Source organism: Harpegnathos saltator, unplaced genomic scaffold (assembly GCF_003227715.2).
Source record: "Harpegnathos saltator strain DR-91 unplaced genomic scaffold, Hsal_v8.6 scaffold751, whole genome shotgun sequence".
NCBI classification, from domain to species: Eukaryota; Metazoa; Arthropoda; class Insecta; order Hymenoptera; family Formicidae; genus Harpegnathos; species Harpegnathos saltator.
This window is the reverse complement of record NW_020230595.1, coordinates 147,530-164,063: the sequence shown is the minus strand read 5'-3', so window position 1 is coordinate 164,063 and position 16,534 is coordinate 147,530. Positions and strand designations below refer to the sequence as shown.

Genomic DNA, 16,534 nt, shown 5'->3' with positions numbered 1-16,534 from the left:
CATCGCTCAAATTCAGCCGGATCCATGCAGCGGAATCATTGAAAATTGGACCACTCGGATCCGTGCCACCGTGAGAAGCCGCGGCGGACATTTGAACGATGTTATATTCCACACATAATGGCATATATGGGCCTTTCAAGTAAAAAAAGAATTTCGTTAATACCTCACACAGCTTGTTTTATTCCATTGCAACATCGACTCGCCCTTATTGGAAAACCCTTTAGTTGTTTTATGTTCTCCTTGAAATCATACAACTTTTGTTCGAAACATTTTTGCTGAAAATGCTTCGTTGAAGAATTATCGAGGTTGCGTTTTTTAAAATGGGACATCCTATATATCCTCATTTAAGTAATCATATAAAGGGTTTTTCAATAAGGGCGAGTCGATGTTGCAATGGAATAAAACAAGCTGTGTGAGGTATTAACGAAATTCTTTTTTTACTTGAAAGGCCCATGTATGCCATTATGTATGGAATATAACATCGTTCAAATGTCCGCCGCGGCTTCTCACGGTGGCACGGATCCGAGTGGTCCAATTTTCAATGATTCCGCTGCATGGATCCGGCTGAATTTGAGCGATGGCCTGGGTTATGTTGACTTTAAGGGCATCGGTCGATTGCGGCATATTGGCATAGACTTGCAACTTCAGAAAAGCCCACAAGAAAAAGTCTAGCGGAGTCAAATTGCACGATCTTGGTGGCCAATTCACGTCACCTCTGCGAGAGATAACCATACTCTCAAATCGTTCATGCAGAATGTCCATCGTGGCATCCGCTGTGTGGCACGTAGTGCCGTCCTGCTCGAACCACATGTCGTCCACGTCCATATCGTTCAATTTGGGCCAAAAGAAATTGGTTATCATCGTTCTGTAGCGCTCGCCATTGACGGTGATGGCCTCACCAACGTCGTTTTCGAAAAAGTACAGACCAATGACGCCGCCGGCCCAAAATCCGCACCAAACAGTAACTTTTTGTGGATGCATTGCTACCTGTTGAACCTCGTGTGGGTTGGCGTCGTGCCATATACGGCAATTATGCTTATTAACATAGCCATTCATAAAAAAAATGCGCCTCGTCGCTAAAGATGATTTTTCGGCCAAAATTGGGGTCCTCTTCCAAATACTCCGAAGCCCAGTCAGCGAACAAACGGCGTTGTTTATGGTCATTAACTTTGAGCTCTTGGGCCAGTTGGATCTTGTACGGGTGCAGGCCCAAGTCTCGACGCAAAATTCGCCAAGTTGAAGTCTGCGAAAGGCCGAGTTCTTGTGCACGGTGAGGAATTGATTGCCTCGGGTTCTCCTGCACACTTTCATTTACAGCGGCGATGTTCTCGGCCGATCTGGCGTTCCTTCGACGTACGGGTGTTGGCAGATCGTTTACCGAACCGGTCGTCTCGAATTTGGCCACCAAACGTTGGAGAGTCGACTTTGAAGGGCCACCGCGTCTGCCGTAAAATGGGCGCAACGCAGCGTTTGCACTAACGAACACTCATTTTAATAATAAAGTTTTATCATTTGGACGTGCTGCTCAATCGTGTAACTTGTCATGGTGATTTGGCATCAGTGACTGGATAATAAACAACAGGTTAGACAGACGCTGCCAAAACAACATGGCCGCCACAGGCTGTCAACATCGACCCGCACCAATTGAAAAACCCTGTACAAGGTGTTCAGTAATTAGCTACCAACCTGCAGGTAGATTGGATTAAGACAAACATAAAAGTCCGATACTATTTTGCGAGATTCGCAATAATTATCGAGTTACTAATGACAGAAGTCTGAGGAGTGGGAGCGCGCCGATATAGATGATTGGAAAGCGCTGCTCAGGCCATAACGCGACTATAGACGTGGTATATCTAGACTGCATGTTCTCCCAAATTTCAAGAGTGGGGGTATAACTCGTAGAAAGGGAAGCATTCTGTTTTTACTGTTCGTTTTCTCTCGCACAGTCCCGATGGAAGGGGAATAGGGGCGGTGTTTACTGTACAGCACTATACAGCAACTGTCTCCCCTATATCCCTTCCATCGAGCCTGTGCAAGAGTAAACGAACAGTAAAAACAGAGTATATCCTTTTCTACGTGAGCTATACCCCCACTCCTCGAACACGCAGTCTAGATATACTATGTCTATGAGCGCGACTCAGTCAATCCAGAAACTGTTGACAGTGCGCGGCGAAAGAAAGGACAACGCGCCGCTGTTCGTTGTTTTATCTCGCCGCACGCCGCCAACAGTTGCTGTGTCGACTGAACCGCGCTGTAACTTGGATTGGAGAGGCTGCGACGCTTCTCGAATCCTTCTCAGCGTGCGTTCATTCGTCAAATCTCTGTAATTAATAACTCGATAATTATTGTGAATCTCACAAAACGGTATGGGACTTTTATGTTTGTCTTAACCCAATCTACTTTCACACTTCGGATTGACAGCTAATTACTGGATATCCTGTATATATTAGGTCATTAACCTCTTGCACTATGATTTAAGTTGCGACAGCACATGCCAAAGTCGATGATAAAGTTGCATCTGTAACGCCCAGTCTATATAAGTCTATATAAGTCTATATAAGTCTATATAAGTCGCAAATTGCAGACGCAGAACATTGACTAAAACACGTAAAAATTGAACCACGAGTCTCATTTGTATTTCCTATGTTTGGCCTGCGAAACATACGATGAGTCTTACCCGCGCTTCTTATATTTAGTCCGATCTACGTACCACGAGCCTGACTCGTGTTTATGTTTGGTTCGCAAAACATTTTATGAGCAAAACTCACACGACATTATAGGACAAGGAATTAAATATGAAATGTCCGATTTCGAATGAAAAATTTGGTTTATTATATTTCGAGTATTATATTGTTTCTTCGAAACAATATAATCAGAGTATATGCAAGCTATCGACACAGTTTTGTCATCTTAACAGTAACTTATTTATACCGATAGCAAAGAAGCCTGAAGAGCGAGTGATGATGAAATCATGAAAGGCATTTTCCACACCTTGTTGAGAATTAAATGTTTTTTTTGCAAGAAGCGATCTAATATTTGGAAAAAGTGATAGTCAATTGGTGCAAAGTTTGATGAATATGATGGATGACAAAGAGTTTCCAAGTTTAGCTCCTGTAGTTCGAACAGCATTGTGTGTACAACATATGGTTAAGCATTATTATGTAAGAAAATTAGCATGTCTTTATTGACTAATTTTGGCTACTTAATCGTAAGCTCCATCATCATTTCGTCCAGTTAGTTGCAGTAGACATCCGCTGTAATCGATTAACTAGGTTTTATGAAATTATATTAAGTGTACAACTTTGCTTCCGCCGTTTTTTCCCGAAATTCGAGGCTTTATTGCAAAAAACTGGTTATACATTTATAATTCAAAGTATTGTCCATCGTTAGCCACTACTTTCTCCCATCTTTCGGGCAGCGTACAAATCCCGCGTTGAAAAAACTAGTCATCTTTTGAAGCGATCCACGAATCGATCCAATTTTTTACTTCTTCATAAGACCGGAAGTGCTGGTCAATCAGGCCGTGTGCCATTGATCGAAACAAGTGATAGTCAGAGGGATCAACGTCTGGAGAATACGGCGGGTGGGGTAGGACTTCTCATTTCAATGTTTCCAAGTATATCTTGACCACTTTCGCAACATGGGGTCGAGCATTGTCATGCTGCAAAATCACTTTATCGTGTCTCTCGTTGTATTGCGACCGTTTGTCTTTCAATGCTCGACTCAAACGCATTAATTGCGTTCGATAATGATCGTCTGTGATTGTTTCAGTCGGTTTTAACAGCTCATAATACACTACGCCGAGCTGGTCCCACCAAATACAGAGCATGACCTTGGAGCCGTGAATATTCGGTTTGGCTGTCGATGTGGAAGTATGGCCGGGATATGCCCATGATTTTCTGCGCTTGGGGTTATCGTAATGAACCCATTTTTCCTCCCCAGTCACAATGCGATGCAGAAATCCCTTCCGTCTTTGCCTTTCAAGCAACTGTTCACAAGCAAACAAACGCCGTTCAACATCTCTCGGTTTCAACTCGTACGGCACCCAATTTCCTTGCTTCTGAATCATTCCCATGTCTTTGAGGCGTTTTGAAATTGCTTGTTGAGTCATTCCCAATGATCGTGCCAATTCTTCTTGACTTTGACTTTGACACGAGTTTTCATTAAATAATGCCTCCAATTTTGCATCTTCGAAAACCTTCTCTCTTCCACCGCTATGCCGGTCTTCGACGTGAAAATCACCGTTCTTGAAGCGTTGAAATCACTCACGAGACGTTCTTTCATTAATAGCGGCCTCACCATAAGTATTTGAGAGCATTCGATGAGCCTCAGCTGCAGATTTCTTCATATTGAAGAAAATTAAAATCTCCCGCAAATGACGAGAATTTGGCTCGTAAACTGACATTTTCAATCGAGAATAACTTTATGATGCAGACACAAATCGACTAATGTTTCTATGGGGTTATGTCGACAGATGCCCAAGTTTATTGCACGACGTCTATGATCTATTTATTTCGACCACTACTTACCGCTAAAGCCATCTATTGGAAAATGGCGGAAGCAAAGTTGTACACCTAATAGTGGATAATGCCATCGCTAGATTATCAAACAGACACCATTAACCTTTTTGATGAATATTCAAAACTGTGTTTCGACATTTCATCTTTATTCAACCATTGTGCTGAACGCTTGCGATAGTCAAAAAAATCCATTTTTCATCACACATAACGATACAACGTAAAAAGTGTTCACTTTTATATTGTAACAACAAAAAAGGCAAGCTTTGAAACGATTTCTCTTCTGACATTCATTTAGTTTATGCGGAACTTATCTATCCAGCTTCTTTACCCTGCCATTTGTTTCAAATGGTCCAATATTATTGAAATAGTAACGTCAAACCTTGCTGTTAATTCAGTAGTAATTCAGTTCGCGTACTTTGAGATGTATCCGCTTCCATTACAGTTTTCAGTTCATCATTCTTCATTTTGGTCTCAAGTCGCCCACGTGGCTCATTTCAAGATTAAAATTGCTAGAACGAAACTTCTCAAACCATTGACATATTGTGCGTTCATTAGTCACAGCTTCTCCATTTTGTTGATGTTTCGAAATGTCTGTGCTATATTGTTTCCATGACTTCATATCTGAAAATAACACGAATTTTTTACTTATCCATGGTTTTAAATAAATTGCTGTTAAAAATATAACATAGATAATCATAAACCAGGACATGCGTTTAAAAATATGATATATCTTTAAAATAAAAAAGAAAAAAAGACGGACTGTCAAAGTGAAATGCCAGAAATATCGACTATCAAACTGAGTACTTAAGGAGATTGGACATTTAATGATCCAATATTTATATAGGGTGGTTGATTATAAGTTTCCAACCCGAAATGTGAAGGTAGATTGGGTTAAGATAAACATAAAAGTCCCATACCGTTTTGCGAGTTTCGCAATAATTATCGAGTTATTAATGACAGAAATCTGAGGAATGGGAGCGCGTCGACATAGATAATTGGAGAAGCGTTGCAGCTGCTTAGGCCGCAGCGCGGCCCAGTTGATCCAGCAACTGATGCCGGTGCGCGGCGAGGGGAAAGACAATGTGCTGCTATTCGTTGTTTTATTTCGCCGGACCTACGTCTCGCTGCACGCCGCCAACAGTTGCTAGGTCGAGTGGGCCACGCTGTGGCCTGAGTAGCTGCAACGCTTCTCCAATCATCTATGTCGGCGCGCTCCCATTCCTTAGATTTCTGTCATTAATAACTCGATAATTATTGCGAATCTCGCAAAACGGTATGGGACTTTTATGTTTATCTTAACCCAATCTACCTTCACATTTCGAGTTGGCAACTTATAATCAACCACCCTGTATATAATTAAATATAATATTTAATTGCAAGAAGGTGAAAAGTTCCGGGCCTCGCCTATAGAGAGCGCCATTATGTTCGATATTTTGATAGTATTTTATGATTTCATTCTTCATGTGCTTATGTTCAAAGTTTCAAGTCAATAAGTTGTTTAGTACTGGTTTAACAGCTTACCGAAGTAAACTCCTCAAGCATTATTTGTGGACAAAATAGAAATACGTGATTAAACGTAATTAGATTTTTTTTAAAGCTTAAATACAATCAATATAAAAAACAAGCTGGATTCAACATTAGGGGACTCTTTTCTATCGAATATAACTGTTAAGTGTTGGGTTGCTAAATTTAAAATAGGTTGGACGAACACTGGTGATGAACCACGCAGTGGACGTTCCATTGAAGTGACTACGCCAGAAATAATCGAAATAATCCACAACTGCGTGCAGATCGCAGAATGAAAGTGAGTGACATAGCAAAGACTTAGCATGTCAACGTATGCGAACGTGCGTGCAATATCTTACACGAATATTAGAGTATGACAAAGCTATGCGTTAGGTAGGTGCCGCGTTTGCTCACATTTGACAAGGAGATGACGCAACCTGTTTCATCGATTTCAACACGAGTCATAGCACATTCGATAGCTATGATGCCGTGTATAAACGCCCTAACATAATATGCGTTAATGCGTCTTTGTTTACGAGTAATTTGCAGTTAAAGTTTGGCTCGCGGAGCCGTGCTACACATAGGGCGCAAGTTACGACACTCTTTCACGAAGCCGGCGTGGCTGAGCAGACAGAGGCTCCCGCGCCGCGAACACTTTTGCGCCGACGACGGCGTTCGAGTCCCGCCGACGACCGGTTCGTTTTTTTATGTAAAGACATGTAATAAATATTTTTATATTGTTTTTATGTATAATTCCTTTTTTTGTTTCTACGCTATTAATCAAGGCTAATTAGGAGAGTCAGGTCTTTCAAATATGAACATAACTTTTTTATTAATTACAATAAAATGTTTTTGTCCGTATCAAAACACATACACACACACACACACATAAGACAAATATAAGGCACACAAATGAAAGTTACGTATTATAAAATGTGATCATGTCACAACTCTGCGGATGGAATGCCGTATAAAAGCATGTAAAACATAATAGTTTTCTGCACCAACTGCACGTAATGAACGCATAATTTTTTGCACAAATACACTTTTGACTATGTATAGTTGGTGGAATACATATTTGATTGACGTTGTAAAATACCTCGCGACTGTCGCGAACAAGATTGGACGGAAATTGTATCAGGGCATCTGCAAATATGAATTCAATATAATTGATATTGTATACAAGGCCAATAACAATACGTACAAATATATCTTTCCATTGCTCACACATTCAATATATTTACCTCGAAGATATTCTATTGCGTCCGTCAACTCTTCTTTCGTAATATCACATTTTGCTAGATTTTGCACATAGCTGATCGTTGCTTCATCTACAAACGTGGTTTCAATTTTTAACACGAGTTTTTTACTGTTCACGTTACGAAGACTGCCCAGAGAATGAAGCAAGCACGTCACAAAACATGAGAATCCCTCTGCGAGAAGGGGAAAGGGAAGAGGGTTCCTTTCCACTTGTAACGGTTCTAACGGCTCTCGGGTTTCTCTCACACAAAATAATCACTGTCTGGCCATTTCTTTCCCATACCATACGAAATATTTATGCGAAATAGATTTACATGAAAAAAACATTTTATTGTAATTAATAAAAAAGTTGTGTTCATATTTGAAAGACCTGACTCTCCTAATTAGCCTTGATTAATAGCGTAGAAACAAAAAAAGGAATTATACATAAGTACAATATAAAAATATTTATTACATGTCTTTACATACGAAAAAGAAAACGAACCGGTCGTCGGCGGGACTCGAACGCCGTCGTCGGCGCAAAAGTGTTCGCGGCGCGGGAGCCTCTGTCTGCTCAGCCACGCCGGCATCGTGAAGGAGTGTCGTAACTTGCGCCCTATGTGTGGCACGGCTCCGCGAGCCAAACTTTAACTGCAAATTACTCGTAAACAAAGACGCATTCACGCATATTATGTTAGGGCGTTTATACACGGCATCATAGCTATCGAGTGTGCTATGACTCGTGTTGAAATCGATGAAACAGGTTGCGTCATCTCCTTGTGAGCAAAGCCAATGTCAAAAAGATGTTTCAAACGATTGTTTGACACTCTATAAGCGCAATCCAATCAAATTTTTTCATTGATCCATAACCGATTGATGAGACTTGGATTCACCACTATACTTCTGAGACCAAATAATAATCAAAACAATAGACCATGAAAAGCGAACCAAAGAAGACAAAGACAATTTCATCGGCTGGTAAGATTATGGCGATTGCTTTTTGGGATGTGCGTGGAAACTCTTCATCGACTATCTTGAAGAGGGAAAAACAACAAAACAAAAAAAACAAGGGCGTGTATTATACGGAGTATTATGCGCATTTATTACAATATTGTAACGGTAAAATCAAGCAAAACATTTGGCCACATTTGGCGAAAAGAAAGTACTGATTCATTATGACAATGTCCCAGCCTATATACCATGTGTTGCGAGGCCTAAAATCATGAATTATAGTTCGAATTGTTTGTCCACCTACCATACTTGCCAGATTTAACCCTTAAAGTAACTATCTCTTTCCCAACCTTAAAAATGGCATGGTGGAAAAAGATTTGCGAATGACAATGAAGTCAGCGACGTTGTAAATGATTATTTTGAGGATTTTGACAAATCAGTCTAGCTTAATACTCTAGAACATCGTTGGAAAAAGTACATCGAATTAGATGGCGATTATGTTGAACAATAAATGAAAATCAATTTAAAAAAATTTTATTTTCCTACTCAGGTTCTTTTCACCCTACCTCTATTCAGGAACTTTTCACCCTACCCTCATATTTATACAGAGTATAATGCACGACTTTCCTCGGGGGGTGTGAAAAAAGTAAAAATCTGAGTCGAAAATTCCTCTTCCATTTCTTTCTCCGACTATTAATGACAAAGTTATTAACAAGAAAAGTCGATCAATGGCGTGGCGCGCATAACTGTCGCGCAATGCCGTACATTGGCGCGGGGCTCCGCTCTGCACTGGCACCGTTTGTCTTTATCTGACGATATCAAATAGCTCATCTATCACTCATTTCATGAGTTAATTGATTAATCATCATTTTTAATCAACAAAAACATAAAAAATTGATTGAAAACAAGTCTAAAAATGGAAATTTTATTAAATAATATTTTAAATAATAAGGATAAATGGTTTTTTAATGGTAGTTTAGTCTTGAAAAAGACCGATTTTTTTAGAGCGCCGGTTCAAAATGTTCGCAGAAACTACGTAATATGTGTTTCGTATACTCTTCTACAACGTATTAATTCATCACAATAATTCATCAAATCTCCATTTACCTTTTGTTTTGCTTTTCTCATGTTTACGTTTCCCATGTTTATGTTTGCATCTTTGATGTCTCGCGGATTGAGAAACGGCTGACAGTTATTTCTTGTACGAGATACTCTTTAGTAGCTGTTCCTCAATTCTAGACGCAACGAGATTCAAAACATAAACAACGAACTGTGAAGACAAAGGAAGAAGTGAGGTATTTTCCGACTTTTTAAGCTCATCAAATGGATGATAAATGAGCTATTTGATATCATCAGATAAAAACAAATTTCAGCGCCAGCGTAGAGCGGAGCCCCACGCCAGTGTACGGTAGTGCGCAATAACCATGCACGCCATACTATTGGTCGACTTTCCTCGTTAATAACTTTGTTATTAATAGTCGGAGGAAGAAATGGAAGAGGAACTTCCGACTTAAAATTACATTCTCTTTCACATCCCCAGAGGAAAGTTGTGCATTATGAGATACTATATACAGAGTGTCCCATTTTAACGGACCTACTCAAATATCTCAGAAACACTGCGTTAAATTGAAAAATGCTTAAGACAAAAGTTGTTTAGTTTGAAGGGGAACATAGGACAGCGATAGTATTTTGTTTATAGATGGCTCCATTTTCGAGATATTTACTAATTATCAATTTTCTTAAATGGAAATCAAAATTTTTTATTATTATATTATATCATCTTTATTATTCGATCGATATTATATCATCTTTTTCTACCAATTAATTTTAACAATTTTTGTCTGAAACATTTTTTTATTTGCTTAATATATTTTAAGATATTTAAGGAAAACTTGGTAACTTTTCCAACATTTATCTTACGATATCTCGCTAACTATTCGTCGAAAGAAAAAATAGTATTAGACTTTTTTACTTTATTTACTATCAAGAATATACTATTATAATAGTGTCCTAACTTTTAATTAATTTAATAATTTTGAAATTTCCAAAGGTCGATAAGCTAAACAACTTCAAGCTAAACAACTTTTGTCTTAAGCATTTTTCGATTTAACGTAGTGTTTCTGAGTTATTTGAGTGGGTCCTTTAAAATGGGACATCTTGTATAACTAAATTATATTTATATATAATTAAATAATGATTTCCTTGTGTAGAAATATTTCTATAACAATAAAATTTGATGCTTCTATTTTCTTCACTCTTTTTATGATATAAAAAATAGAAAAGTTGTTTTAGAAATCTCAGAAATATTCTTTTGTAATCTTTATTATTAAAATTTTATATCGTATATTTTAATAATCAATTAATATAAGATAATAGGCTTAATTCTATAATGGGGTATTATATTATTTATAGGCATACGCTAAATTCAGTGGTGTACCTTTAAAAACAAACCTCACTAATAATCCATTTAAAACACCAAACGGCCGACTACCATTACTTAGAGCTGGTATGAACACCTTGGATACAGTTAAAGATATATTACCATTTTTTAGAGCAAAACATAACTCTGGCTACATATTAACCGATAAGCAGTATGCCGACGTCATGGCTTATGATGCTCTACTTAAAGAAAAGTTGTATCCAGCTTTACAATATATATGGTATGACATACAGTTTACTAGAATAACTTAATTTTTACATGTGTATTATTTTGAATCTTATTAAGTGTATGAAATCATATACCAGATGAGAATTTGTATGTATTATAGATATCTATAAGCGATTTTTGGCGATTCTTTGATACATGTACCAAAGTATACCAAACTGTACTAGAACGTTTTCACGTGTTTGGTACTATGTGGTAGAGGTGTGATTTACCACTTTGGTATAACTTTGTTTGATACCACATTATACCTTGCTTGAGAACAGGGTAGTTTTCCAAAGTCTCTGGTACGTAACAAATGCGTACCAAATATAAAATAAATAAAATCCAACGAGAAATAAACTCTCGATTTGATATAATTGATGTAGTCGATTCGATGTAGTTTAGACTTTTTCAATGTCGAAATAACATCACCTCCATGATTTATTTTTCACTGATTGAACGTGTTTTATACGTCAATTTATTTTGCATTTAGAGGTTAAGTAGTGATCAGTGGTCATTAAAATAGTGAACTGTAGAATACTATACGATTAATGAATATCTTTATATTTAAAAATTGAATAATTTGATATTTGTTATTTATCAATTATAGACATATCATTTTATGTATCATCATTATGGATAAATGCGCTTATTTTTTATATACTCATAATTATAGCCAGCCAGTAACTGAAAGTGAAACAGTGAAACAGTTATTATATTATTGCAAAAACAGTAAATAGAAATGTTATATAGTTTATACCAGCCCCCTGACACGAGATAAATTCCCGTGACCACGTAATGTCTAAGTGGCGCTGGCGACATTCATGTCTGGTTATATATATAGGGTGTCTTATAACTAATCTGGCAGAGCTCGTGGAGACATAGAGCGGGTTAAGACAAATATAAAAGTCCCATATCGTTTTGTGATTCGCAATAATTATCGAGTTATTAATGACAGAAATCTGAGGAATGAGTGCACGTCGAGACGTTATGGGAGGAGCATCTAGCTGCTCAGGCTAAAGAGCACTGCCCAGTCGACAAAGGAACTGTTGCCGGCGCGCGGCGAGAGGAGGAAGAACGACGCGCCAATGTTTATGTCCTTACCTCGCCGCTCCTACATCCCGCCGCACCGCGTCTAAGCTCGCGCCGATATGGCCGCTGAATATTCGCGATTACAATTATGAGATTATTTTATGAGGTACCACAGATAGTTCATATTGAATTGTAAAGTTCAAGATTTAAAAGTTCTTTGATCAAGGAAAACATCGAAAAGGAGAAAGCGATAGAGAGCGATGAGATCTACAGAGATTCTCATCGTTTTCTATCGCAATCTATCGTTTTGCTGCATCGAATCCGAAAGAAATGATATCGCGTAAAGATAGAGTACGATGAACACTTTCCATCGTACTCTATTGTACTCTATCATTAGGAGAATATTTAATTGTTAGAGTATGATAGTGTTACGTCCTAGAGGAGGAACGCAACCCTTTCGTTCGCGAGTAAGGCGAACCTCGTTCGTACACGCGTATCAGTGAACGGGTCAGGGACCCGACGGGTCCCTTTACTCGGGCACCGACGTACGACGAGCGGTCCGTTTTTCGGTCAGGGACGCGAATCCCTTTACCGGGGATAGGACCATGAGTTGACTGTTGGAAGGGTATATGTGATTTTGAAATTAATTGGAAAAAGAATGAAATATAAACAGATTTATTAAAATGACTATTATAACAAAATGAATCACGGCGCGGTTTAATACAGTTGAAGAATGTCTGTGTATGTGTATGTGTGTATGTATGAGAAGTGGAAGAAAGGAGGAATAAAAAAAAGGTAGGAATATGAGTAAAGAATTAATCGGGTGAGGGGGAGCGTGAGTGGTCGGGTGAATTTAAGGGAGTGGATAGTTCGGAGAAGGAAACTGGTGAATAAAATATCGAAGGGGTTGAAGGCGGGGACGCGTGTGTAGGAGAAGAAGGCGGAGTACTAATAGGTAGACGTCGGAGTAGAAAAGGGGGTAGGAGTGTCGGGTCTGGGTGAAAATCTGTTTCAAATGTAATATTTATGATGGAACGGAGATATTGCAGTTGGTGTTCAAACTCATATAGATCCCTAATCTCGTACACCGTCTCAAAGAAATGAAGGACTTGTTGGATGGATACCACAGAACGACAATAATGACCCACTAAAATGTATTCAATAAACAGGTGGAACCAATAAATAAGAGTATATATATAAAAACAGAACTTACTGCTGATTCGGGATGAGTTGACACAAGCAGAAGTGAGAATGGCGTAGATTTGCGTAGGTGCTCTCGTTTCTAATATTCGTATTCTGATTGAGGCACCAAATAGTCGTTCACTTATATAAAGAGGAAGCCCGCACTTTTCCCAAAATCCGAATGCTTGAATATTTGAATACTAAATATTTGAATGAACTGAGTTTTGAATATCTGCATGAGAGTGCGAGTTTGAGCTTTCTCGTTTCCGTGTTCTTCTATCTCTCAGAGTAGTAGTAACGGTAGAAGTAGAAGTAGCAGTGCCCGCGGAGGCGGATTACCGCGGTTTTTATAGTGATAATCGGAGGTAGAAGCTATCAGGGTGGGTAGAGAGATGGCCTTTGAGGAAGGGGTGGATTGGTCTTAGTGGGAAAAAGTCTCAGCCATTAGCAAAGTTAAAAGACATCGTGGGAGGAGACAGTTAGTTTTTGGAGATATGAATATGGAAGGGCTAAAGGGTGGAGCGTGAGTGTCTCATAGTTTTAGGTGGATATATGATTGGCTGAATGAGTTAGGCGCGACAAGAGTAGAGGTGGTGGGTTCTTGAGATAGAGAAATGTATACAAGTGGACGGCTGGAAAAATCAAAATGCCGTAAATCAAAGGCTGGGATCAGATTTTACGACTATCAGTGAAGTAGGCTTTGTTGGTTGACTGATTGGGCACATATGGTTTTGGATTGGGAAAATGTGAGTTTCAAGTTTTAGAGCAGGAATGCTCTGAGTTGCTTTGTTTCACTGAAGGTTTATTAGCGCGGAGTTTCAAGTTTTTATAGCTGGGACGACGGACACACTTGGCGAACACTACCCAGGTATAGGTTTTTACAACAGGGCACTGTTTCCTGTTATGGAATTTTCCCGAATCGCCTTTCATTTGGCGCGACGGCTGTTCGCCAGATGGGTCTGTTTCCTAATTTATATTTATATATGTATATATTCCTATTATAGTTATATTAGGAGAATATAAATCCGCGAGGGGAAAGAATTTTTGCTAATTAAATCTACAGGACGTAACAATAGAATTCGCGTAGAGACTCATCATATCCTATCGTTTTATTCAAGTCTACACGGAAAATATGAATGAACCCATTTTCTGACGAAATGAGAGAGAGAAAGAGAGAGAGAGAGAGAGAACGATTAAGAAATTTTGATTGAAAAAAGCACAATTTTGTTTAAGTTAACCATAAACCTTGATCAATTAGATTCAGTGTTAATATTTTCAGTTAATATTTCTCTGTTTCGTTCATATTTCATTTGCAAGCTGTATCATGGACCAAACATTTTTACCATATATCATGCATAAATTGTTGTCTTATATCGTAATTCTTGTCAGTGGTATATTAACGACAGAAGGAACTGAAAGTTCTGTATCATACAATTGCGAAAAGAGGACCATCGTTGTCAATGGTGCACCAACGATACTCGGCATAAAATTGATTCCTAGGTATAATCGCGATACAACGCAAATCCGAGTGTGTTATTTTGACACGCATAAAAATAGCATCATCCGATATGCACCACGTGGAGGTCGCCGATGGGATTTTGCACTCGGATCATTGGCTCTGAAAAGGGCCGAGGGTACTGGACATGATGAGATAAAAGATTTTTTCCAAACATTGGCGGAAAAAAGTGCACGATCAACTATGCGAAAATTTGAGTGAATTCCTTGCAGCATTCCAAGAACTTTTTGTTTTCTGCAATTTCCCCCCAAACCCCACCATTCTCGAGTAAAAAATTCAGAAAGTTTGAAAATTTCAATTTTGGAGGCTGAATAAGTGAAATTAGGTTGCGTTATAAAAAAAATGCTTCAGACAAAAGTTTCATTTTTTTTTACGTAGAATCGATTGCCGATGTGAAAAATAGGAGTTCCCATTTAAGAAAAAAAAGTTGACCTTGAATGACCTTGAACCCTTCACCCGAGGTCAAAATTGTTGATGGCATCGAATGTCCCCCTTAGAACTGAGCAACATTTGTCTGACATTTTTTTCTGGAAAATATCCTCGAATTTTATTCAGCCGGCCGGATTAAAATGGGACACCCTGTATAACCAGGAATTTAATGCTTTTAATTGATGCCATACTGTGGTGCGGAACTTCGTTATCCTGATATTACATTCTTGCAGTATATTTTCTAACCTAGCCATTTTTAACAAAATGGATTCGCAAGTATGTGCTTGAAATTTGATATAACAGATCGGTTTGTTTACAAATTATAATATTGTTAACGTTCTTATATTTAGAAACGTCGGCCTCAAAAAGTTGCGTATAAACTTGTTTATCTGTTCTAATTCCAATGTATGGATGTGTAGGGTTAATGAATACAAATACTCTCTCCTCGCTCTGCTTGATTAGGAAGAGTATCGTACGGTATAAAATGAAATCATATTATTCTACGAGGGTAGTCCCAGAAGTACCTGACCTGACATATAGATAGCGGTTGTTGTTTGAAAAGAATGACTGTGATAAAAAGTACCAACCTTATAAAGCTTAAGTTTGAAGTTTGACGACGCTACGTTGTTTAGTATTTGTTTGGCAGCCATCAATAGTGAACGCTCTCAGTGAATTTGTAAACATGGAAAAAATTGGTCATCGTTATGTGATACAATACTTTCATTTGAAAGGCTTCAGTCCAACCAATATCAAAGCGGAGCTAGATTCTACTCTGAGGGAGTCTGCTCCTTTGTTTACAACAGTAAAATATTAGGTGGTAGAGTTTAAACGAGGCCGTACGAGCTGCCAAGATGAACATCGCAGTGGTCGACCAAATGAGGTGACCACGCCAGAAATGGTGAAGAAAATCCACAAAATGGTATTGGATGACCGTCGACTGAAAGTGCGTGAGTTAGCAGACATGGTAGGCATTTCAAAAAGTGCTGTACATTGCATATTAACTGAAAATTTGGGCATGAGAAAGCTGTGCGCAAGATGGGTGCCGCGATTGGAACAAAAACAGTATTGTGAGGATGTTTCAGTCGAGTGTTTGGCGAAATTTCGCAGGAATAAAGCCGAGTTTTTGCGTCGATTCATAACCATAGATGAAACATGGGTCCATCACTTCACACCTGAGATGAAGGAACAGTCAAAACAATGGATCAAGGTGGCTTGATGGCTATTTTGAGGAGCTCGACGATTCCTACTATAAACAAAGTATCGAAGCTATTGAACATCGCTGGGTAAAGTGTATTGAGCTAAAAAAAGACTATGTAGAGAAATAAAGATATTTTATCTCAAATTTTTTGTTTTCTTTATTAGGTCAGGTACTTCTCGGACTACCCTCGTATAAGGGGTATGTCGATAATGTATACTAAACGGTTTTATAAAACGTCTTTATAAAATATACCAATATCGCAAACATCAATTAACTTAGCGAATTGATGCACTTCTAAAACTGCAGGTAATATTCTA

At 38.5% G+C, this 16,534-nt stretch overlaps 1 protein-coding gene across 4 annotated transcripts in view; it reads left to right on the top strand.

Annotated features, from left to right (window-relative positions):
• The window catches only part of LOC105190762 (metaxin-1), a 169,778-nt gene that overhangs the window by 13,412 nt on the left and 139,832 nt on the right, over positions 1 to 16,534 (top strand). For all 4 annotated transcript variants that reach the window (XM_025306089.1, XM_025306087.1, XM_025306088.1 and 1 more), the window contains exon 2: positions 10,629 to 10,876. In XM_025306089.1, coding sequence (XP_025161874.1) covers positions 10,629 to 10,876 — 248 coding nt within the window. The remainder of the gene's footprint in view (positions 1 to 10,628; positions 10,877 to 16,534) is intronic.